This window comes from Phyllostomus discolor, chromosome 10, assembly GCF_004126475.2.
Source record: "Phyllostomus discolor isolate MPI-MPIP mPhyDis1 chromosome 10, mPhyDis1.pri.v3, whole genome shotgun sequence".
NCBI classification, from domain to species: domain Eukaryota; kingdom Metazoa; phylum Chordata; class Mammalia; order Chiroptera; family Phyllostomidae; genus Phyllostomus; species Phyllostomus discolor.
In genome coordinates this window covers 13,634,649-13,660,492 of record NC_040912.2, presented here as the reverse complement: position 1 = coordinate 13,660,492, position 25,844 = coordinate 13,634,649, and the positions used below count along the sequence as shown (strand labels likewise).

The 25,844-nt window shown below is 44.9% G+C and overlaps 1 protein-coding gene across 7 annotated transcripts in view; it reads right to left on the bottom strand.

The window, feature by feature from the left end:
- OSBPL3 (oxysterol binding protein like 3) overlaps positions 1–25,844 on the bottom strand; it is a 160,311-nt gene that overhangs the window by 48,680 nt on the left and 85,787 nt on the right. For 5 of the 7 annotated variants that reach the window (XM_036010488.1, XM_028526160.2, XM_028526161.2 and 2 more), the window contains 8 exons: positions 12,213–12,329; positions 11,996–12,049; positions 10,940–11,053; positions 7,484–7,651; positions 6,743–6,866; positions 5,667–5,770; positions 5,371–5,463; positions 3,942–4,098 (listed from right to left, as the gene is read on the bottom strand). In XM_036010488.1, coding sequence (XP_035866381.1) covers positions 3,942–4,098; positions 5,371–5,463; positions 5,667–5,770; positions 6,743–6,866; positions 7,484–7,651; positions 10,940–11,053; positions 11,996–12,049; positions 12,213–12,329 — 931 coding nt within the window. The remainder of the gene's footprint in view (positions 1–3,941; positions 4,099–5,370; positions 5,464–5,666; positions 5,771–6,742; positions 6,867–7,483; positions 7,652–10,939; positions 11,054–11,995; positions 12,050–12,212; positions 12,330–25,844) is intronic. The other 2 variants (XM_036010492.1, XM_036010493.1) reach the window with 1 other exon arrangement.

The following is a 25,844-nucleotide window of genomic DNA, read 5'->3' as shown; positions in this document are numbered from 1 at the left end:
TTAGCTCCATCGTGATAACAGCTCATAGCTGTTTGGAGAGGAGGCGGGGAATTCCCCAAATAACATTGCAAATAATTGAGTTAAACAAGCTCATAGAACTTCTGCTGCTCGACGGACTTATCAGGACCTTTAATATTTATCGTCTCTTGCATAACTGCAGAGGAAACTACAGTCAACGTTCTCCAGACATTTTAAATCTTTTGTTTTCAAAGCCTTTTATGGGTAAAGTGCTCCATAAAGTACAATTTGGGGAATGTGATGGCTAATACATGCTGTGTAAATTACTTATGACTTTTAGATCTTAGGACTTTTTGTTTTTTATGTGTCAGCATAAACACAAAGCCAGACGCGTGAACCAATGAGAATTAGTTCAAAGATACACCATAAAAAACAAATTTATAGTCTATAAAACATAACAAGCACTTTTTACGATGGTTATATATTGGTTGCCTACCATTTGCTCTAACTTCTACACAACAGGGAGAATTCCAATGCAATTTAACAAGTTGAAGAAATGGTGGGTATATAGCAGATTACAAAATCAGTAGAATTCTTGGCTTTAGTTCAACTGTGCTGGAAAATAGGCAATAAATTAGCAATGTGGTCAAGAAAGTACAATCAAGTGTCAGCAAGAAAATCAGGCTTATGCCGAAGAAATGTATGGGAGCGAGAAAGCATGAAGGTCACGGACTTTGGGCAAACCTGAGAGCGAACTTTAGCCCATGAGGCCTCTGAGTTACAGCCCGTGGGAGAGACTCCCGAGATTCTGCAGTCTCTGTGTGGGTGTTAATACGGCAGGAAAGGACCGCAGTTCGTCAGGCTCCCTGTGGAGGTCGCTGTCTATAAGCCCACCAGGTGCTAGCTGTTGTGGAATAAGTGCGCCCCAGCCTTCCTGGGAGCACAGACCTTGACCTTGTCTAGGTACGTGGTAGCTCTGCAGCCAGTGGGCTTTCACAAAGCCCAAAAGACAGAACCGCTGGCTGAGGCCATTAGAGACTGTCTATGAGTCTGAGTCTGATTCTCTGTAGGAGGATGGGATCGATGGATCCACTCAATAACGCTCTCCTGCTGGGGAGGCAGCTTCTTCAGCAGAGGTTAAAGCCGGGCTATTTCCCTTCTGTCGGGAGAGTGATTTTCCCACCTTTAAAAAGACAGTTCATATTATTAAAAAGTAATGGTGCTCTATAGGCTTTTCCTCCCTCCAAACCTAACATGCAATGCCCTAGTTATAACGGATCCTTTAACAGCAGAGAACACACAAGGGGACGTGAGAAGAGTCTTATTTAAAGGGCCAGGGTAGCACGGCCACCCATCCCACAGAGGGATCATGTAACAGCACTGCAAGACGCTGACAACGCCCTAGTAAGAACTAGGGCCAGAGTCTGAGGTGGGCACTGCAAAGAGCATAAAACGGCTTCCTCACAGCCAACGTGTTTCAGGTTTGTAGGGCGAGGGAACAGAGAGCTGAAGGAATTAGTAGTGGGAAGGGAGAGAAACACAGGTCTAGGAGAGCAAGGCAAGAGAGAGAAGGTCTTCTTCCCCGCAGTAAACACAGCCCTCCCATTCAGAAAAATTTAACCCATTTTCTCCTTTAAAAATGATGTGTAAAGGACACATGGACAGAGCCAAAGGGGTAGGATCGAGGGTTAGGAGGTGGGGGTAGGTAGAACAGGGAGGGGTGGGGGTGGGGGCAAATGGAGACAATTGTACTTGAATAACAATTTTGAAAAAGTAAAAAAAGCCCTGGCTGGCGTAGCTCAGTGGATTGAGCGTGGACTGGGAACCAAAGTGTTGCAGGTTCGATTCCCAGTCAGGGCACATGCCTGGGTTGCAGGCCATGGCCCCCAGCAACCGCACATTGATGTTTCTCTCTCTCTGTATCTCCCTTCCTTTCCTCTCTAAAAAATAAATAAAATCTTTTAAAAAAGTGAAAAATGATTAATATATGAAATTTAAAAGATAAGCACAAAGAAGATAAGTATTTATTACTCCAGCCTCCATCACAAAAATGCTGGTGTATCTCCTTCTAGACTTTTGAGTATATCTGTGTATACCAGGCTTGTATAGTTTATTTCTTCTGAAAAATTGGGACCATGCCTATATATTGTTTGTGACCTTATATTTTTAGTCAACGACATGCTATGAGCATCTTTCTATCTCTATAAAATAACCCTGGCAGCCCCGTCTGTGAGGGCATTGAGACACCAGGGGAGGAGCACAGACTCCAGGGTCAGGCCAGTTAGGATTCAAGTCTCAGATTGGCTGCTTTCTACCATGTGACCCTCAGGGAGTTCTTTGGCTTCTCTAAGCTTCAGGTTTCTTAACTGTGTAACGGAGAAGACAGCAACACCTACCCCATAGGCTGTTGCTAGAATTAACGAGACAGTGCATGTAAAGTGCTTAACAAATACCTGGCAGACAGCTCGGACTTTGGAAGAAGGCAGATGTTAGTATTATGTGGCTATGAACTCTTCTGCCATATGATTCTATTACATTGAAAAAATCTAGTCCCTCGACTGTGGGGCATTTCGGTTATTTCTAATTTTTTAAAGCTTTCTATTTTGAAATCATTATCGACTCCCAGGAAGTTACAAAAACCATACCGAGAAGTCCTGAGCACCCTACACCCAGGTCCCCACAGTGGTGACGTCTCGCATAACTGCAGCACAGCACCACAACCAGGGAACTGACACTGGGAGAGCCGACAGCTCCTACCCAGATCTCACCAGTTCCACGTGCTCTTATTTGTGTACACGTGTGTAAATACAGGTCAGTGTGATTTTATCACATGTGTAGATCCATGAACCACCACCAGAATCAGGAGACAGAACTTTCCATCACCACCAAGTCCCTCTTTCTAACCTTTAAAATCACACCCATACTTTTCCCCTCTCTTTCCTCCTTGTCTGTAACCCGACAGCCACTAATCTCTTCCCCCTCTCTCTAATTTTATCGCTTCAAAACCGTTAGTAAGTGGAATCATACACTATGTAATCTTTCGAGATTGACTTTTCAGTCAGCACAATGCCCTTGAGATCCCCTCAACTTCTTGTGCATAACCACAGTCTGCTCCTTTTCATTGCCGAGTAGTGTTCCATTGTAAGAATGTACCATAGTTTGTTTAACCACTCACCTGTTGAGGAACATTAGCGTTGTTCCAGTTTTGTGCTAATACACATAAACTTGCTCTAAACATTTGCATACAGTTTGGTTTTTGTGGACTTCAGTTAATATTTTCTCTGGGATACAGGCCCAGGAATGTGAGTGAACACTAGGTTCATGGTGTGTTTATTTTTATATAAAATTTCCAGACTGCTATACACAGTGGCTGTACCATCTTGCATCACCTCCAGCAATCAATGAGAGAGCCAGTTTCTCCGTATTCTCACCAGCAGTTGGTGCTGTCGGTACTTTGTTTAGTGTTAGTGATTCTTACAGGTGTGTGGTAATAGCATGGTTTTAATTTGCATTTCCTAATGGCTAATGATGTTGAACATCTATTTCTAATTTTTGATGTGATAAGCAATGCTACAATGCATATCTTTACTGGAATAAATTTTAATTCCTACAAATGGTTTCTTTAAAGTGGAGTTACTGAATAGGCAGATTTTTTAAGTTGAAACATAATATCATAGTGTACTCCAGAATAGTACCAATTCGCACCCCCATTGGCAGAATATAAATTGCTCAACTCTTAAATTATACCTAATGCTCTCACTATTTCCCCTAACAGTAATGTTAACAACAACAAAAAAAAAAAACCTTTTTGCCAGTACATTCCCTACTCCCAGGGACATAAAATAAAATATAAATTGGGTTGCCTAAAATCTCATAGATCAGCAAACTACCCTACTAAGGTCCCCTCTCCAAGGACAGCATACATTCAGACTCACATTTAACATTTCCATCGGACACCTTAGGGAGAAAGCAAGCTCACTCACCTTTGTGGGCAATATGACACAGATCTTCCTGCATTTTGGAAAACTCGGATGAGGTTTCAGAGCCGTCGGAATAGTTTTTCTCTTCTCCAAAGTCTAGCGTTGACAAATTAGGATTGGAAGAGTGCAGTCTTTGTGGGCCAGAAAAAGGTTTAGGGACCTGAAGTGACACCAAAAGGAGATATTACTTTTCAGATGCAAATTACTTAGAATATTTATATGTTTCTAAGACTGGAAAGTAGTAGGCAAAGGACTATATGTAGGAAAGTCTTTCTGTTGAATGATTACTTATAAGGAAAATAAATGAAAACTCAGGAAAGCACTTTCTATTGCAAGCTGTACTGGCTTCTTGCAAAAATAAAAATGGGTGAGAAATTGCCTACAAGCAATCAGTCGTTTACGGGGATAAGTTAAAAGACCCCCCCCCCCCCCCCCCGGGAACGCCTGAAACCTCGGACAGCGCTGAATCATCTGGGCATGCAATTTAAAGCTTATGAATTGTTTATTTCTGGCATTTTCTATTTAATATTTTTGGACCAAGGTTGACCATAGGAAACAAACCAGGGGGAGTAAAATTGCAGTTGAGGGGAGACTGCTGTATTCTTGACAAATAACAGAAGCATTGAAGCTACAGGCTGAAAATGGCCACCCAAGCTGCCATGTTCTTTCTCAGTTCCATTCAATTCCTTCCTCCCCGCAACGGTCATCCGGGGTCTAGGTTGTTAGAGTGGGTAGGATTTAAAACGTGTGTGTGTGTGTGTGTGTGTGTGTTTAATTTGCTCCTGGTGCTTCTACAAAATGATCTAATTTCTCACATATTTGTACAGAAATCACTCTTGTATTTAGTTCAGCCCATAAGCCGCTTCGAACCAAAGAGTCTACAAGAATATGACAGATGACGTATCTGTTACTTTCTGGTTTATTCCTAATGATGTTGCAGTTTAACATGCAATGACCAAGCTGCAGATCTCGGCCTCTGGCTGAGCCGGTATTGGGAAAGCCAGCAGTTAGTGTGGCACAGTAAACATCCGACGGGAAACTGGAGACAAGAGGCAAAAAAGCATCTGCACATCACGTACCCAGAAACTCCAGCTCAGAGGGTTGAGGAATCCACTGAGCAGCAGCAGAAGGGGCGGATCAAAGTGCCTACTCAAGCAGGGGCGCGGCAGGCAGGCCCAGCATGAAAGGAGGAGAAACCCAAGTCCTAGAAATGGCTATATCCCTCCAACCTCACACTATTTTCCCTTACACAATATCCACTGCATACCTACTCTAGTGTCCAGAAAAACCTAAGTGATTGAAGTCATCTCTCCGCACAGGGTATGTGAGAGAATAACTAGAATGCCCACTTGTCTATTCTACTTGAGTTCAAGTAGCCCCTAGTGCTCGGGGCGTAGAGAAGAATCCAGCCCGTTGGGGAGGCAGTGGTTACCTGTAGTGTTCCTTTGGCATCTTTGCCAATAGCTCTGGACCGCCACCTCCTGTGTGATCTTTTCTCCTTTTTGGGACTTTCAAAAGCTCCACCCTTTGTTTCAAAATGGGAAAGAGAGCACAGACAGTAAAGTCCACCGCAGCAACAGGGGAAAACACACAGCAAAGTGATGACTTCCATCCCCTTGACCTTGCCAAAGCATCTGACCAGACAACACCCGCTGTTAGCAAAAGGCAGGGAGGAGAAAGGAAGGCAGAAGAGACTCGGAATGCAGATGGAGGAGGGATCCGGCTAACCTGGATGGCGTTGATAGCTGGCGCCGAGTATGTCCGATGCAGCACATCCATACTTTGGAGCAGCTGGCTCATTTCTAGCAGGTAGGAGTGACAGTGTGCCAGGTCTGTGGGGGAGAAGCAAAGGGCAATGCAGGAGCACTTAACTTGACATTCAGGTTTCACTGTGTAGCTAGCACCAGCTACTTTTCTCATTTACTTATATTGGATGCACATCTGTAAGGACAGGAAATTTGACTTCCTTTTTTTTTACAAGAGAAGCAACAGACTGTTGTGGATAAAGGCATGGATCTGGACAACCAGGCTGCTTTCTTTTGAATCCACTTAATGAACTGTGAATCTCGGGCACATTACAGAACTGCTTAGTGCCTCAGTTTCCCCAGCTGGAAAATGGGGACAATTATACACCTAGCTCTAGATAATTATCCTAACTAACAGGATGGTTGGGAGTTAAAGGAGCTAATGTATGCAGTGTGCTTTCAGAGTGTTAGCACATTGTAGGCACAAATCGTCACCATCATTTCAAATGTCACAATAACAGGGTGTCACTGTCCACTTATTAGGACCCGGTACAAGTTAAATTAGTGAAGGTTGCACCGGCCTTAAAGATAACTTGGTTGACCATGGACCTGCATGAGGGCCCTGATGATCCTCTGCAGATCGACCTAACAAGAGTTAACAGTATTCTTAAACCAGTTCCTGGGTCACTAACTCAAGAACAGTCCTCAGTTTGCTGTTCACTGGGCGACAGTAGCTGGTTCTGCCGTGGAGTCAAAGTCCAAATGCATTAAGATCATGCCACTCAAACACTGGTGTCATCAGAATCGCTTGGAGAACCTGTTAAGCCTGTTCACAGGTCATTGGGATCCCGGGGCTGTACGCAACCCCAGGGGAAGACGTGAAACTCTGCAAGGAAAGTGTCACGAAGTGCAGACTGAATAAGCAAAACATGCGAGGGAACGCAGCCCAGTGCTGGGGAAGGAGGTAAGCAGGAGGTAAGTTCACCTGAGGTGTGAACACACGAGCAGTGTAACCTCAGAGCCGTGACGGACAGCAGCAGAGGTTGTGGGTCACTCTACCTTTTGAGCATTGCTCCATGTCCTCCGAAGACTGCAGCCACAACGGAACTCGTGCCTCCCCACCACAAGGATGGGACAGATTGCTGCCGGTCTGAAGCGAATTCTGCTTTGATATACTGCTGCGCTGTTCCACGGAACACAAAAACACGTTGTAAGGGAAAAGACCCCCGTGCAGACACGTTAGGGTAAAAGGGCACCACCGTGGGCTAGTCGCTCTTGGGATCCCTCTTCCTGTAATTGGAAAGAAGCTTCTAGCAAAGCACTCCTCTGAAGAACTTAGGTCGGCCTGTCGCCTCAGCTTGGCCATACCATGCTGGGTGGCCTTGGACTAAAGTCCTTCATGTCTTCTCCTGTCAAGTGATAATCATATCAAAATAATGATATACATGCTGGGAGATTTTGCAGTCTTGTATAGCCACAAATGTCCCTGCTGCATTTCACAACCAGGTAAGAAAACCAAAGTCAAACTGGTCAAGAGAAAGCTGGAGCGTTCAGGGCTGATAAACCCCTCTTTTCACGCTCTGCTTCAGTCACTGTCCCAGAAAAACCAGAGAAGACAGATGCTCCCCAGACCCGGCTCCGACTGGCTGGGCAAACAGGCCCATTGAAACCAGCTCAAGCTTACCTGCGCCTGCCCCCAAGCCTCCCCTTCTTCCAAAACAGCACCCGCCCCCGCCAAGGTGGGACTTCCCCACCCAAAGCCACCCCCTTTTTTTAGATTCATTATTGGCAACTGACTACCTTTTTACTTGACATGGAGTCAAAGACCCCATCCACAGAGTCCGTGACGGTGGGTCCCGGGAAAAAGTGATTGGCTTCATGGGGAAACATGGCAATTTCGTTCTGACGGTACATCCTGTGGTGGCGGAGTCTGCACACCCACTCCTCAAAGACGTCCAGGGACTTTACCTGAATTGTGTTCAGTTAAAAGGAGGAAACGAGAGTGTCACTCACTGAAAGGAACCATTCTTCACCAAATCAAGGTCACCCTGGACACCCTCTCTTTTCACACTGGCACGTGCAGAAATGTAGAAATATCAGTTTATTGACTTAGTTTACATTTGTGTGATCTATGGGAACAAATTTGAGGGGGAAACGGAGAGTAAAGACGGTCTTCATAATGTACATATTTAGGCCGTCTATGAAAGGGTCCAATCGTTACGCTATTATTAAGAAAGCAAACCAGTGTGAGTTATATTAGACAACTAAATCTGAAGTTCACATTCACACGTCTCCAAGCATTTCCAAGTCCTCTTATCTGAGCTTTTCCTCTCCCTGCTGAAGATATGAGCGCCCTATTTCTTTTCAAACTCTTTTATAATCAGGACATTTCAGATTAATCTTCTCTGAACTGGAATTAGCAAATTCTTCCTAAAATACTTAACCAGGTTAATCTTCTCTGTCAAAGAATACATTGCTGAGGAATACATGTTAGTACATGTGAAGGTTATTTAAAAGAACATTTCTCCTGCTCTCAGAAACAGAAAAAGCCAGATAACTATTATTGGTGATCGCCAGGATTTCTCAAACACACACACACACAAACATTTAGCCATTCTCTCTCCACAGATGAGTATCTATCTATCAATGTGTAATTTCCATGAAGAATAATGTTTGTAAAGAGTAACTTTTAGGACAAAATATTTCAAATGTTCATAAAAGTATGACAAAGACTATAACGGACACCTATGCACCATATACATTTCTTAATAGTCCACATTTTTGTGTGCATATAAGGGCATATTAATATTTTCAAAGTGAAAAATGACATATACCTATATATTGGAACACCAAGACTCATGCAGTGGCAATTTATAACACCCCAAAAGGATGCATAGTAGGTTAACTTCTAAAAGGAAAAACTCAGGCCAATCCTGTTATAACCTTTACAGACGCCGCTGCTGAGGGCAAGGACGTGGAAAGAGCTGAGAGCAGCATCATTCACTGAGGAAGTGTTCATTAGAAGCAGGTACGAGGCTCCACACCCCTCCAGGGGCTACTGAACATGTATAGGGAGAAGCGACACCAGCGCTCACCTCTCTGTCTCCCCTAAATCGTGTTTTTGAAGTATATTCATTTCCCAGATGTGGTTAGCAGGAATGTTACAGGCATCTACATCACCCTGAGCACTGACCTCCCCTCAGAGGCCCCTAGCAATCGGTGCGTCCAGGGTGTTCATCGAGACTCACTGGGTACTGGTTGAACAGGGTAGAAGGATAAAAGCACTTAATTAAAGAACAGACCTGGGGTCTGTTTCAGCCCTTCAAGTGGCTCTGGGACCGTGGATGGACAGCAATGAACTCTGCTGCCAGAGCCCTCATCTATAAAATAAGAGAAAGGGACTGGATGAGCCCCATTTAAAAACTGCCTGCCTCTGAGGCCATAAAGTAGGAGCCTCAGATAACTACCCAGACCTATACTGACAGTCACAGTTGATGTTCAGAGAATGAATAAGAAACACAAATAGAACTTGAAGTGAATCAACGCAGAGAAGTATGAAACTGTGTTAATCATGATATTAAGCACTTAATGTATCTTAAGGCATTCTAGTTCTTTAAACATTAGGAATTAATAATCACTTTTATTCAGTTAACTAGAATAGTGGGTGAATAAGAACCTATAATTTCCTGACAGTGTCAAAACACAGAACTAGGAGCCATTGGAACTATGTGGAGAAACAATCTAAATTATTCTAAAGAAGATAGCCCATTTAAATGGGAGTACAGAAAACATTCTTTCTTAAATCTATTTTTAAAAGATTTTATTTATTTATTTTCAGAGAGGGAAGGGAGAGGGGGAGAGAGAGAGAGAGAGAAACATTAATGTGTGGTTGCTGGGGGCCATGGCCTGCAATCTAGGCATGTGCCCTGACTGGGAATCAAACCTGCGATGTTTGGTTCGCAGCCTGCGCTCAATCCACTGAGCTACGCCAGCCAGGGCAAATCTTTCTTTTTTTTTAATGAAGATTATAGGTCTCTCCCTTCTTTAGTTCACACTAGTTGTTCTCAAGCAGGGGTGATTTAGCCCCTCCCCCCAGGGGACAGGTGGCGATGTCTGGAGACATTTTTGGTGGTCATAACTGGAGGGGGTTGTTGGTGACATCTAGTAGGTAGAGGCCAGGATGCCACTCAACATCCTACAAGGCGCACGATTGGCCCCCACAGCAAAGAATCCTCCAGGCCACCGGGTCACTAGCATTGAGGGTAAGAAACCCTGCTTTACACAATTAACTGCACCCACAGGCACAGGCGTAGGCTGGGAAACAGAAGGGCCTGACTGTCTTGTGCGGTCAGTCACTCACAGGCACGCGCTGGGTGCATCTGCCTGGGCACCACATGTACGCGATGGGGAGGGACCCCTGAAGACACGGAGCTCAGAATCTCGTGCTTTTACTCTCCCAGCTCTCAGCCCCCATTGCCAGCAGTCCAAATAATGCGGCCAAGTGAGAAAAGAGTTCTAACATTTTCTCAATTTCCATCATGTGGGTGCCACCAAATAATTATATACAATAACTGAACTTATGGAGATTACTGTAGGCCAGGTATTATATCAAGTTTCTTACTGGAATAATTCCTATTTTGGGTGGTGAGAAAACTGAGACTTTCAGAGATTAAATAATTTGCCAGAGGCCAACATCTAGTAAGTAACCAGGCCAAGGATTGAACCAGATCTGAATCCACCGAGTTCTTGTTTCACTCTTTCAACCATCTCTACTACCTGCAGGACAGAGGGGCAGCGGGAGTCAAGCAGCGCTGAGAGCTACTATTTAGAAGCCTGCACTTTAGGGGGAAAATTCTTAACATTCAATTTAATATGAGCATTTTAATGGATCTATCTAAAAGTAGCCAAAACTATAAGACTAAATATTAAATAGTATATTTCAAGGAACACAGCTTAACCTGCAGTAAGTGGTTCTTAACTAAAGATGGCACCCTCCGGGCCAGGGCGCCCTGTATTTGGAAACATGACGTTCTGGTTATTGGTCACAGCCACAGTCACGGGGAGTGAGGGGAAAGGATGCTAAACCTTCAGCAGCGTGACAGTCCCTCACAATAGTGCCTGTTAGAAATACTTTCACACTGAAGATCTACCTGTTGGCCAGGTGTTTGGAAATATTGAAAAGGCATCGCCAGCAGCCCCGTATGGCAGCAGGAAGGAACTCTGCAACGGGAGCTGGCACCCGGGGGGTGGCCTCACCTTCAGATGGTAGATGTGCTCCTCTGTGTCCAGATCTATGCACTTGGACGACTTCTTCACAGACATCACCGAAAGCCCAACATCAATGCAGCCATGCAGCTTCTCTCTCTCTATCTGCAGAGGCAGGCAGCGGTCACTTGAGAGCCAGGTGTTAAAGTGACCGTAACACCCTTGACACTCCTTCCCTCTGCCGTTACCTGCACACCCACTCGCAGCAACCCTAAGAACTACGGCATATCGAGCGTTTAGCGTGGACCAGTACTGAGCTCTAAGTGCCGTACGTGTGCCACCTTATGTACCCTGGGAGGGGTGACGTAACAAGGGGTTTACACAGCCACTGAGGAAGAAGGTGAGCCCCGTGGACTGACTGCGCAGCAGCGAATTTACCTTCGCCTGCACTGCCTCCTGCAGAATCAGCTTCCAGAGTCTGAATTCATGGGGAAGTGATTTGAAAAGAGGAATGGGGACAGGGAGTCGAGGCAGGCTACCTCGGGTCTGACGTTAGGCACACAATGCTTCAGGACGAGCACCGCGAGGAGGGGGGCGAGGAGAGGAAGGAGGGAGGAGGGAAGGGCCCCCATGCAGAACCAACAGTCATTCCGAGCCCCCTTGGGCCATCTGCTCAGAGTCAACACCGAAGGGGCACTCCATGTCACCTTCACCAAGCGTTCTCCGCCAAACCCCTCAGTCACCCTAACAGTGGGAGTGGTGCTCGCCCTGTGCTTTGTTCCTGTTCTCACTGCGGAAATGTCTTCTCCCACCCACAGAACTCCTCAGTGTGACCCTAAGGCCCAAACAGTCCCCTGGACACACAGTAGGGTGTCGAGAGGAGCCCCCCACCCCCACTCAGCAGGTGAACCGAGCCCACCTTGAACCCAGAGCCGGGACAGTGGGGCGCGCGGCCACCTCTGCTCCATGTGATTAAGTACCACCCCTCTGGGGCCCCCAGGTCAGAGAAATGGAATCCGCCCCCACCATGTGCACAATCCCACCTGTGAGCTGACAGCCAGCCCTTCTGAATTCCCCAACAGCATGTTGGGTTGACACGAGACTTACATCAGATTGGCTCTTGGCATATTTCAAGATTCCTTTGTCCAGATAGAAGAATCTCTGTGGGAAAGAAAGTGCAATTCAGGAAAACATTCCATTTAAATGGCCACCCTTCCCTTGGTCCCAATTTTCGACTTCAAATTAAGTGCCTAAGAACCGAGTGTTGAGTGCGGTAGTCTGGGTGCAAATAAAGGTGAGGCCGAGGCCAAGGCCCGTGTCTTACCTTGTGCCAGCCTTTCAGGGGCCATTTCCGCTTTTTCAGCAAAAATCCTGTCTGAACTGGTGGCTCCTGGGTGTAGTTCATCTCTCCCCTCAGTCCTTCTACCACTTCCCAGCTGTCCTGTTCCAACGAGAGAGTTCATGTTAAATGGCTGCCTTTGAAAGTAATAATGCACACAGCAAAGGAAACCGTCAACAAAATAAAAAGACAGCCCACACAATGGGAGAACATATTCACTAATACATCTGATAAGGGGTTAATATCCAAAATTTACCAAGTCCTTACAAAACTCAACAACCCAATTAAAAACCAGGCAAAGGACCTGAATAGACACTGCTTCAAAGAGGACATACAGACGGCCAATACACATATGAAAAGATGCTCCACATCACTAGTCATCAAAGAGACGCATATTAAAGCCACAGTGAGATACCGTCTCACACCTGTCAGAATGAGATACCCTCTCACACATTTACCATCAGTAAGTCAACAAACAGCAAGTGCTGGTGAGGATGTGGAGAAAGGAGACGCTGGTGCACTGTGGGTGGGAATGCAGACTGGTGTAGCCGCTGTGGAAAGCAGTACGGAGATACCTCTAAAAATTGAAAATGTATCTGCCTTTTGACCCAGCAATCCCACTTCTGGGAATATATCTGAAAGACCCCAAAACACTAATTCAAAAGAACATAAACACCTCTGTGTTCATTGCAGCATTACTTACAATCACCAAGATATGGAAGCAGCCCACGTGTCCATCAATAGATAAGTGGGTGAAACAACTATCAGATATTTACACAATGGAATTCCTCTTGGCCATAAAAAAAAGAAGGAAATTTTACCCATTGCAACAGTATGGATGGACCTGGAGAGCATTATGCTAAGTGAAACAAACCAGTCAGAGAAAGACAAATACCATATGCTTTCACCCATATGTGGAGTCTAACAAACAAACTGAACTAACAAGCAAAACAGAGACAGACTCATAGATGGGGAACAGATGACAGCCAGTGGGGGCAGGGTGGGGGGAAGTGAGGAGGTGGAGGGGTTGAGTAATAGGGAAAAAGGAACCATGGACATGGACAACAGTGTGGTGACTGCTGGTGGGAGAGGGCTTTAAGGGGACTAAATGGTAATGGGAAAAATATAATAAAGATTATATATTTTTTTAAAAGAAAAAATAATAATGACACTAAGAAGTCCTTCATACTATCAGTAAATCCATTCAAGATGGAGAGGCTAGCTGGGTATATTGGGAAGAGATTCAAATTTAATTTTTATACCATTCCTGGATTTTATGGACTTAATGCTGTAATTTAATGGTATCACATTTGATTTTTTTTTCCAAAAAGCTCTTAGAAGGGAAAGTTTCTCTCTCTTTTGGTGCTCAAACCTTGGCAACCATGGCAGAGAGAAAAGATTTCACTGTTAAGTTCTATTTTTGTTCCCTTTGATATTATCGCACAGTCACTGTTTATCCACCACTAGACCTCAGTCTGATTTTTAACCGAAAGCTACAGACATGAGGACTGAAGGAGGGGTAGGGTGACATGGGAATATGGTAAGGCTGCCTTAAGAATTGGATAAAAAGGCCCAGCTGGTGTAGCTCAGTGGATTGAGCGTGGGCCTGCAAACTAAAGGGTCACTGGTTTGATTCCCAGTCAGGGCACATGCCTGGGTTTTGGTCCAGGTCCCTGGTAGAAGGTGCACGGGAGGCAACCACACATTGATGTTTCTCTCCCTCTCTTCCTACCTCCCTTCCCGTCTGTCTAAAAATGAATAAATAAAATCTTTAAAACTATTCTAACAATGACATTTTAGCTGCAGGTTATTATCTTCAAATTCTAGGTATTTAAATATTGAAAATCCTGAAGCATCAAAAAAGTACTTTTGCAATAAGTATTTTCATCTTCTTCCAGCAATTTTGTTCCCTTCCCCCTTTCTTTTGTTTCAGAAGCTTTCTGTTGGCCAATTATTGCTGTTGAGCTGTTTGCAATTTTGAAGATGTACAAACAGTTGTTACAATTAACCTCCCATTGTTGGCTACTAGGTTATTTCAACTAATTGACTGAAAAAGAATTTTTAAAAAGGATGCAAAAGAAAAACTAAAAATTCTGAAGATTTATTTTTAAATGCTTGACAATGCACAAATCATCACAAAATTATCCCAAGATAGACCAAAACTGGCAATACTTCAGTGGTAAGATAATGGACCTTTTGATTACTATTTATTTTTACATTTTTATTAGGATGTAATATACATATGAAATGCGCAGATTCTAAGAGTACAGTTCGATGAATTTATACACCTATATCCTCAGTAACTACCATCCAGATCAGAGAGGAAGCATTTTGAACACAGGGTAACTAAGTTTTGACAAACTGTTACTGAGATATTATCGACATATAACAGATATGTAAGTTCAAGGCATACAATGTGATGATTTAATACACCTCCACTTCCTCACAAAATCACCACTTTTTCTGTTGGTGATGATGATATTTAAGATCTCCTTTTCTTAACAGCTTTCAAGTACATTATGCAATATAGTTAATTACGGTCACCAGGCCATACATTAGATCCCACCATGCTATGTATACTTTCTAGTTCCAGGAAAGCAGGAACCTTTTCTGTCTTGTTCACTACTTAACAGAGCCTAGTATATACAAATATGTTAAACAAAGTAATGAAGCAATTACAATAGCTAACATTTATTAAGCATCAGGAAGTGTGCTAGTGACCATACTTACAATATTGCGCTTCATCCTTGCACAATTCTGATACTGAATTTATTGTCTCTTTATTTTTTGAATAAGGAAACTGAGAAAAAGAGAATTAGATAACTTCCCCAGTGCTATAAAGCTGCCAAATGACTGCAAAAACCTACATCTTTCATCCCTCTGCTCCATATGATAGCATATTGTATATTCTACTGCAGTTCAAATACGTGACTTCTGATGAGCCAGAAATAAATGCCATAGGGCAGGGAAACAGAGGCGGGCAAATCCAGGAGGTGGCCAAGATCCTGAAACAATCCTAAGGAGTTAAGAAACAATGCCCTCTGGATGCTGACAAGCAAGGTCTGCCCCCCGCCCCCCAGACCTGCCACCACACCCACAGGGGCAGGGAATCTGGAAGCAGCCACATCTCAGCTCCTGGGTCTTGTACATCTGAATGTCTGCCCCATCTGCTCCTCAGCTGGGGACTCCCCTAGCCTCCTCCTCAAACAGAAACTCACTCACTCCTCAGCACCTGCACAAACCTCACTTGCATTGTCTTGTCTCCCTCACTAAAACTCAGTTCCACAGGGACAGGAGCTGGCTATTGTTTATTATAATCTCACTACTTGGGACACAGGGGCCTTAAATAAATACTTACGCAGTGAATGAGCCCGAGGAGCAAGGGAGAGCACAGAAAGGACCCACAAGGCCTTTAGTACAGTGTGCTGGATTGGGACGAATGGGTACTTGGGACAGAAAAAAGCCGAGATGCCCATTTCTCTAGGATAAAAGGGCTGGGTATCAGGGAGTGGCTCCACCTGTTTGTCACATCCCCAGTGACCAGGGAGTAGGACATGCACCTTGAGCTGAGATACACAGTACAGAGTGGACTTGGGCCCCTGGAGAGATCAAGGCCCTGCTGACTTAGCCCAGTGTGGCGATGTCCCATCCCAAGGGTGTCAGGCTTAAAGCTCACCCTGGAGAGCCGGCGGAGAGAGAAATATGGCAGGGTGTGGGGGAAGGGGCATCTTAAGAGTTTCGCTTGAGTTTAACTGAAGACAGTCTGGCACTGTCATCCGGCGTTGAATTCAGTCTGTTTTACAGAACATCTAAAAAATGCCAAATATAGAAAGAGACTTTGTGATTGGAAAGGCAGCTAAGCATTTACTCATGCTCACGAGCTGGCCCAGTTCATCTCCATATTGCTGACTGCACTCGCTGAAAGCACTTTCTTCCAGCACAGCTGTTTTCCACGGTGCGCCTCTCCCGGGCACCTCGCAGGCTGGGTGCTCAGTCACTGTCCTGGCCGCGACGTCAGAAATAGAAAAGAATTTCAACTGTCATTCTCCCTGCAGCTCGAGTGTGATGGAAGGAAGTTTTGTGGTTGCCTCTATCTGCCGTGACTCAGAGAGTGAGTTGTTCTGATCAGTGGTTGAGTCTGTTTTTCAGGATTTTAAAAATCTCAAGGCAAGACCCAGCATGAAATCACATGGAGCATAACTTCATGCGTCTTTAGTTCGTCACAGGCATTTTTGACCTTCTAAAGCCTCAGGGTCATCAATATCACCTTTTACGATTGTACTGTGGACACATGGAAACACTTGTCTGTGGAATTCCAGTTGATGCAATGACAGCTTTAACTTAGGTCAGGCCAATTCTGTACTTATATTTCAATTACTGAAATTTGCGATTGTTGCTCTTGTTACTTGTTTCTTCCTCAACTGACATTTTGTGACCACCAGTAGGCTCAGGTGACAGCAAGCAAGGGAACAAAGTAGTGGAATGTACAGTGGTCGTTCCTGTGATCAAACGCAGTGCTTCTCATACCACAACGTGCACACCAATCACGGAAGATCTTGTCAAAATGCAGATTTCAGTGCAGCAGGTTTGGGGCGAGGCCTGAGCTTCTGTACCTGCACAGGTGAGCTGCTGCTGCTGTTGCTGCTGCTGCTGGGCCCCAGGCCCCCTTAGAGTAGCCACCCTCTAAGAGACTGGGCTAGTTTAGGAATTAGGATTTGAGCCCTGGCTGATGTGTCTCAGTGACTTGAGTGCTGGCCTAAAAACCAAAGGGTCACCAGTTCGATTTCCAGTCAGGGCATATGTCTGGGTTGTGGGCTGGGTCCCCAGTGGTGGGGGGGGGGGTGCGCAAGAGATGGCCACACATTGATGTTTCTCTCCCTCTCTTTTTCCTTCCCTTCCCTTCTCTCTAAACATAAAATAAATTCTTAAAAAAAAGAATCAGGATTTGACTCAATAGACTATGAGGGCAACCCTGAAACTAATAGGTAGGAGTTAGAAGGTCCTGCATTTCAGGTCTGCATAATGAAGGGATTGTCTGATTATTTAATAATTAGTGCTATGTAAAATTACAAAACTGATGTGGCTAGCCAATAAAAGAGTAAGTCTTCTAGTCCCTGGAAAGCTCTGTCAGAGGTACCTGCAAAGGGGATTCCTAGACTAGGAAGGAGGTCAGAATAAATGAGCTGTGAGATCCCTTCCAACTCTTGTATCATAATCTCCTATCACATTAAGTGAATATAAAGTCCCGGTTATGCAAGATGAGTAAGCCCTAGAGATCTGCTGGGTGACTAGTGAATAGTACTGTACTGTGCACTTACAATTTATCAAGATGGTAGATCTCATGTTAAGTGTTCTTACCATACTTAATAAAATAAAACAGTGGCTGGTAAAGTCTCCTAAAAAACAAACAAAAAATAGAGTAGCATGAGCTTCAGTCTGGTATCCTCAGCACAGTCTCTGACATTAAGCTCTAAGTGAGATGATTAAAGAAAAAAAGGAGGGCTAAGGGGGAGAGGGGGAGAACCCAGTCCGATTCTGCTTCTCAAGGCTATGCGGGCAGCAGCAGTCATCACGGCCAACGGCCACTTCCTTCCTCCCATTCACACACAGATGTAGCTCACCGACCCACACCAGGGCGGGGATAGTCAACAGACATACGATGCAGGCCCCCAAGTGTTTTAAGTCTTAATGACTTGGGTAGTCATGGACCAAAACCATTGGTGCCGTAATTACTTAGGTGATGGGAGAATATGTGCTCAGTCTTTGGCATGAATCCTTGAGAAAGCACAGGCGGTGCCAGAAGGGAAGGTCACTGGCAGCAGCTGATGCTGACAATGAGGAGAAAAAAAACAGGTGAGCTGCCAGCTGTGTCTCTACCTGAGGTCATCCCCACCTTGGGTTTCCACAGAGAAAAATGCTTTCCAATTGTGTTGACTACAAATGGATTCATAATTAAAATACTATTAGTAAAAAACTTGAATGCACATATAATGATTGTTTCTACCCTGTGATCACTCACTTAGCATTTGTGGCTCTAATTATATTGGAACTCTTTTAGGATTTTCAAGTAGATCTGTGGGTCATTAATATTTGTTAAATATCTGCCTAGTTTGTAGGCAAGCCCTTTAAAAGTATGAAGAGCATCTTTCATGCACTTTTCTCCCTGTAATGCTGTGCTCTGTAAATAAGGGCCTCTTGAGAGCTGTAGCGACTGTTATGGATGGAGACACCAACCCATAATGCCATTCTGCTCTGTCCATGCAGCCCACCGGGGTGGTGGTCGAGTTTTGATGGTTGTTATTGTGGTAGTGATTATAGTAATACTATTTCTTGAATATCTTCTGTGTGCCTTGCAATGATTCTATAATGAAGGTACTTTTACAGTTGAGAGAAATGAAGCTCCAAAATAGTTTGCCCAAGATCACAAAATGTTAAGTGGTGGATCGTTTTCTGGATGGAAGACCACCCCCAGAATCTCTCTGCTCGACGACCACACTGGACAAGATCACCGGCAGGTGCATTAGAGTGCATCCGAGGCTGCCCACTCTGCGGCCGGCCCAGCGCTCGCCCCCAGCACTACTTTCTCCCCAAGCAGAGTAAGTCCATCCTTGGCGTTCCCGCACTTCGTGTGCATGCTGATTAGCCTATGATGACAACAGGACAATTTTGTCCACCCAAGGGACGCAAGAGTCTTTTTTTTCCTGGGTATACTGTAATGATTTGTTTTCCCTCATAGAGTCATGGAATATTTTTTCTTTTTATTTATTATTAAAACTACTGGGGTGACACAGGTTAATAAAATTACATAGTTTTCAAGTAGACAATTCTACTATATATACGTCATCTGTGCATTGCATTGGGTGTTTACCATTCAAAGTCAAGGCTCCTTCTGTCACCAGGTATTTGACTCCCTTTCCCCTTCACGACCCCCCCTCCCCCTGGTAACCAGCACACTGTTGTCTGTGTTTATCTGTCTTGTTCGATCATTGGTTGCTTTCAGTTTTATATTCCACATATGAGTGGAATCATATGGTTCTTAACTTTTTCTGACTTATTTTATTTAGTATAATATTCTCGAGATCCATCCATGCTGTTGAAAATGGCAGTATTTCCCTTTTTTTTCTTTTAAATGTCAGAGTTTGAAAGAGAAAGTAGAAGTCACCCACCCCGCTCTTTCATTTTAGAGCTGCGGACTCTAACCAATTTGCGTTGGGCCACAAAAATGAGCAGAGGACCTTTAAGGACCATGGCCCTGTCTTCTGACCCCAGCGCAGTGTCCTCTCCCCTCCCCTTTCCAAGAACTTCCGGTCTCCAGAGGGACAGACGGGCTGTGGAGGAGATCCTGGGGTAACTCATCATACTTGGGCATGGACCGTGTGGTGACAAAGAAAATCTCCAATGTGGACTCTTCTGTGAATGGGCCTAGGTCAGAGGTATGACAGGGGGAGACTTCTGCTCTTCATTTTATACTTTTCAGCCCTCTTTCCATATTTTCTTTTACCTTGTAATTTAAAAAAACAAAACATTTTTCTTTGGCATATCATAGAGCTCCGCACTTTGGTGCCTTAGCCTTGGAGAGAATCACAGACTCTGTATTCAGAATGCAGAGAGAATGCGTTTGCACTCCAATTACAGGGCCTTCACAACGCATCAAGAACCCCCCCCCCCCCCATTGCTGGATGGCATTCGCCGATAATGGTGTTCTCTCTTAGAGAATGCACAAGCTATTTTTTCAGAGCTAACTGAAACTTGCAGTCAAAGTAGAGACACCTTCTGATTAATTAATGCATGCATGATTTAAAAGCCATAGCAATAGGTGGCAGAAGTTTAGCATAATAAAATTCCTTATCCTTCATCCAAGTTACCAGTGACTTTTTTTCACAATATTATACAAGAAGTACTGGTTCTCATAATGAGAACCTAGCAACAGGTTCAGATCCAGGAGCAACTTTCGTATTAAGTGGGTTATATTCGAGTTCATACTGAGCTTCTATTTAATAAGGTAATGTCTACTCAAAGGTGTGTGGCTTAGCACCAGGTACTGGAGATACAAAGATGTAAAAGCAAATTCTGGCCCCCAACATACATTAAAAATAAAGATACCACAAACATGCAAACTTGTAAATACAGAATGGGAGATTCAAACAAACCCACTGCAGAAGGGCTCAGACTAGATCCACCTTAGGGTAAGGACTTGAGCTGGGATATAGAGAAAAATTGACCTACAGGGAGAAGCAGGGTCTCTGAGGCTGCCCTGACAAATTACCACAAACTCAGTGGCTTAAAACAACAGAAATTTATTCTCTAACAGTTCCAGAGGCTGGAGTCTATAGTTAAGGTGTTACAGGGCCACGCTTGCTCTGGAGGCTCCAGGGAGAATGTTTGTCTTGGCTGCAGTAACAAAAACCCACAGACTGAGTAAAGGCTGGGACGTCCAAGATCGAGATGCTGGTGTTGCAGATTCGCGGAGGGGTAGGAACCCACGTCCTGGCCTGTGGACAGCTGCCTTCTCTCTGGGTGTTCGCATGGCCTCTCCTCCAAGCGTGAGAGAGAATGAGCGCTGGTGTCTTTCCTCTTACAAGGGTGCTTAAGCCCATCTTGAGGGCACCACCCTCATGACCTCACCTGAACTTAAACTCCTGACGGCCCTGCCTCTAACTGCCACCACCTTGAGGGTTAAGGCTTCAACACAGGAATTCGGGGGCCGGGGGTGGGGGACACAAACATTCAGTTCATGATAGCATTCCTTGCCTCTTCTGGGTTCTAGTGGCTATTGACATTCCTTGGCTTGTAGCCACATCATTCCGATCTCTGCCTCCATGTTCTCACCTTCTCCCCCATGTCTATCTTCTCTGTGTGTTATCAGAACACTGGTCATTAATGTTTAAGGCTGACCTGGACAAGCTGACCTCCTTATCTCAAGATCCTTAAATTAATTACATCTGCAAGGACATTTTTTTTACCAAGTTAACATTCACCGGTTCTAAAGATTAGGATGTGGACATATTTTCGGGGTGGGAGGTGGACACCATTTGCCAGCGAATGCCAGGAATGTGACTCATCTGGAGTGGGGACAGAGGAGGTGATTTTAGTTGATGCCGGTTTGTGCGCAGGTGCAGAGGGAGACCAGCCAGACTCGATGCTGGGGCCAGAGTGCAGAGGACCTCAGAGACATGTCAGATTGTCCCAGGGAAGCCTTCTGTTTTGCCTCTTTCCTATTGCTCACACTGTCATTCCATGGCCTTTAGTATTTTACTATCATCATATCACTGAAGTAAATTTAGCCTTTCCCCTCCCTAGGACAGAACTGTTGAGCCAGCTCAGTTCACATTTGCATTATAGCTTCCAGAGAAAATTCCAGTAACTGCGCTGCTAGTAAGCTGTGCTCTCAATAAAAGCGTTTGGGCCAGGGTTCTGCTTCCTGTCCCCTGCTCGATGGCCCATGCCAACCCCGAACAAATACATTTATTTTTTAAGGCAGCCCATACAGTTCCTGTCTAGGTAGTGTCTCTAAAACCCACCAATACGCACACGCTGTGCTCGTTATTCTGGAACTGCAGAACAGTATGGACAGCTCGGCAACTCCCCGAAGTGTTCTCAAGGTTCAGTTGCTCTGGCTCTTTGGTGGGAACCGCAGCTGACAGTCTATCATTTGTGGACACGGAGAGCAGCAGAGATCCCTGACAACCCAAATATGTCATCTTAGCTGGAGTTCAACCTCTTCCTATAGCAAATGTTTGGTTTTTCTTTGCAGGATTTACTCAGAATAGAAATACATTGAGAACTGAGTCTTGTATCTTTGCCCTTCCCACTTCCAAAGTATACTGTCACAACCAGAGATGTGACTAAAAGGTAGACAGTAAAGGTTCAGAAAGGCAGAATCAGGAAAACTAAGTCAGAAATATATAGTTAATTATTTTTCTCTGTTGTTCCCAGCAGAAAAAAACAGCTCCAGGCAATCAGACCCCAGGGATCCTTAAGGCTGCTTCTCTCACCCATGTTATTCCTGTCCCTGCATTCACAGAGGCCTAGCTTCTGCGGGTTTGTTTAAACAGTAATCATTTGTCCATAAGGCACATGGAACTTGAATGAACTTCTAAAGAAGCTTCATGGCATCTAAGCAATCCAGTGTTCTCCAAATAGATGGTTGCCTGATTCCCTATCACTTGTTACCTGGGTAACTCTGCGCAAGGCAGTATATCTCTGGACCATATTTTCTTTGCAGAAAATGGTACAGACCTCCCTGGATTGTTCCGAGACCCCAAAGTATCATAGGAAAGAATATTATGAGCTGTAAAGATGCCACCAGATACGTGTTCATGTCTAGGGTCCCTTGCTGACTCTTCCCCCCAGAGCCATCCAGACAGAAGCCAAGTCACTGGCTCTGCACTGTGCCCTGTCCCCGTGCAGCTGAAAGGACAAGGCAGGGAACAACCACCCTAAGGAACTGCTTGAGGGCTCCCGAAACTCTGCTTGGGGAAGGGGAATGGTTCATGCATCCATCACTTGTATAGCACTCTCCACACGCAGGCTGTCTTCTAGCTAAGCAATTTGCACAACCTTATAAGAAACCAAGGCACAGAAGGGTTCAGTAACTTGCCCAAGGTCAAACAGCTTATAAACAACCCGAGATTTAAACTCAAGCCACCTGGCTCCCCAGCAAGTTCATAGTCATTGCCTTTCATCTTCCGTGCCCATCAAAGAACAACGTGATAAACTATGACATTCCCAAGTCCTTCCTCCTTGACTGGTCTTGCTCGTGGTATTTACGAAGCCCATGCTTACCAAAGGCAGCTGGTAAATCTGCATGTCTCTGAAGACTCGATAAATTCAAAGAAATAAACAGGACTAAGTATTTTCAATACCCAGACAACGGAACTTATAAACACCTGAGCATGATAGCTTTAATTCACATTTTTCTTCTTGGCAAGTTCTCTCTCATTCAACTCCTGTGTTTTATGGGTTCTGGCACCCAGCCCAGCCAGCCTGGGCTGCCTGCTGTGCTGCATCACCTAATAGCCAACAGAAATAAACTCTCACTGATGACCCTGGGAGGCTCAAAGGCCACCTTAGATTAGCCCAGGGACAAAAGGGTGACAAGAACAAATTGCATGGCTGTATGAGACTTATCTGGCAATATATCTTTCCATGTCAAATCCCGTGATCATGAACCAAGGCATTACCAATTATTTTAGCAGGATTCTCTTTCTGATTTCTGACCTATATAGCAAATGCTAGCAACATAGAGAAAACGAGAAAAACAGATGGAGGTCGTGCCCTCCTTCCAATTCAAAGTCTTCCCAATCGGAGTTGACCTCATGTTTGTAGTGGTCTGCTCAGCTGTCCTGACCTTTGTAGCTACAAATCTCCCTGCCCAGTCTTTAATAATAGCTTCTCGATAGCCAGTGGTTGAAGAAATAGAAGTTTAGGGCACACAATACTCTTTCAATAAAGATACAACCTACTCATTCATCTTCAGCTCAGTCTGGCTTCTGAAATGTGTTACTTTGAGAGTTCTAGGAGAGAAACGGAACAGGGCGGTGGGGAAAACACAATGGGAAAGTGCAATTATTCGTATTGTACAAGTTTTGAAAGAGCCGTTGCCTCTCCCACTCAGATACCTCTCAACATGCTTCACGGGTCTACAGAGCTTTGTGAGCGGTAATTTTCTACCTAGCAACCAAAGACTTCTTCATTCATTAATTTAATCCGCACTTACCAAACGTCTACCATCTGCTAGTCCAGGTACTTTGTATTTATTATTTCATTTAGTTCTCAAAGGGAAGCGCAATTATCCAAATTTCACAGCTGAAACACAGAGACTTGGAGGTTTTATATAACCTGGCCAAGTCAGCCAGCCAGCCACAGGGCCAGTGTGAGTACAGGTCAGTATCAACAGAGACAGTCTGTACTCCTGTTCCATAGTTTCCAGTGGAGCAGCTCACTCAGAGGCCACAGGAATACAAGGTATTTGGGATTACATCATCACATACCAGAAGAAACTCAATAGTGAGCCCTTTGTTCATTATTTAAGGTCCTCGCAATATGTCACGAGTGAGGGAGCTGAGGAATCTCTGAGTTCCCATGCCACATGCACACCCGGCCCTCCGTTCTAACCTGCCCTGACGGGGACGGGGGGGCAGGGGGTGCTTGCTGCTGGCACTGACTACACTCAGTCCACTAATTTGCATCTGCCATGAGCTGTGAACACCGAAAAGATATATAAATAAGACCTGGGACTCAAAGAGCCATATACTCTTTCCATCAATGAATAAATCTAAGAATGTTTCATGTAGAGGGAGAAGGCAGTGTTACACATGGCATTAGTCAAGCTCAAGGCTCCCAAACAGAACATCCATGAAGGCTCCTCACAGACCCTGTCTGGGGTCTGGTAGGACTTGGGGAACCTCTCCCTCTGTTCCTAGTCCCTCATGAATAGCCCCTAACCAGCCCTTTATGCCCCCCACTCAAAGGAAACCACTCGACAATGTCACTCGACAAGGATGACCTCCACAACCAACAGTCATTCTCAGGCTTCCTTTAACTTGACCTGTCAGCAGCCATTTAAAAGTAAATTAGCTAAGGTATTGCAGTTCACATAGATGACATGTACCTGGGAAATGGCCTACAGTGAGCAGGTACTATTTTTATAAAAAAGTCATCTTTAAAGTGTTAAAGCAATACACGAAGACTCTGCTCAAGAAAATCACAAAACTCAAGAGGGCAGAACAATTTCATGTGGGTCAGTCTAGCTAAAGGGACAGTTGGGCCAAAGTCTGGGACGGGGAAGAACGCTGAGGCAAAGATCGCCCCAGAACACTACAAATAACAGGGTACGATTAAGACAGTCAGCAGGGACCAACAACCTATTCTCTGTGGAAGTTGTCCGCCTCTCGTCGGGGATTTCCTGCAAGGAGCACAGGCTCCTGTCCGGTAAAGGCCCTAGATGTACAGGATGGTCTACTTCAAAGCAAACCATTTCCTCTGCAGGGGGTCGGGGGTCTGGAAACAAGGCCATCTTACGGACAGAAAACTGAGGCTAATGTCACTCGCCTGACGTGTCTCCAATAGCAGAATACAGAGACTGTGGCAGAGATCTCCTGATGCCAATCCTCTAATGTCACGAAGGGGTGACAAATGTGGTACCTGTGCTGCCACTCACCCTGCCTGTGCCCATGAGCCACAGCTAAAAACACGGCACTTTCCCACTGCGCCCGGACTCAACTGCAGAATCCTCTTCAACACAGTGCTCCTAGCAGCTACGACCAATAGACAGGTGCTGGCCCGGGGGGTGGGGTGGGAGAAAGGAGGAAAACATTTACACCCATGCCACAGAGGGAAAATGCGTCTTTATTTTTATAAAGAAACCCACAAGCACATTAAAGTGGGAGATTCTAAATAGAAAAGACGGCCATCTGATGAACAGGTGAGAGACCAACCATTCTAAGTCAGAAAAAGTTGAGGCATCAAACACATTCCTCTTATCCTTTAGGATAAAACCTCAGAAAAAGCTCTATAAAAACCAAATCAATTTCAAATAACACACCACCCCGCCAAAAACGTTTCTGTAGCGTTCAGTCCTAGGGTTTCACTGGACTGCTCCAATTCCCATGGTGT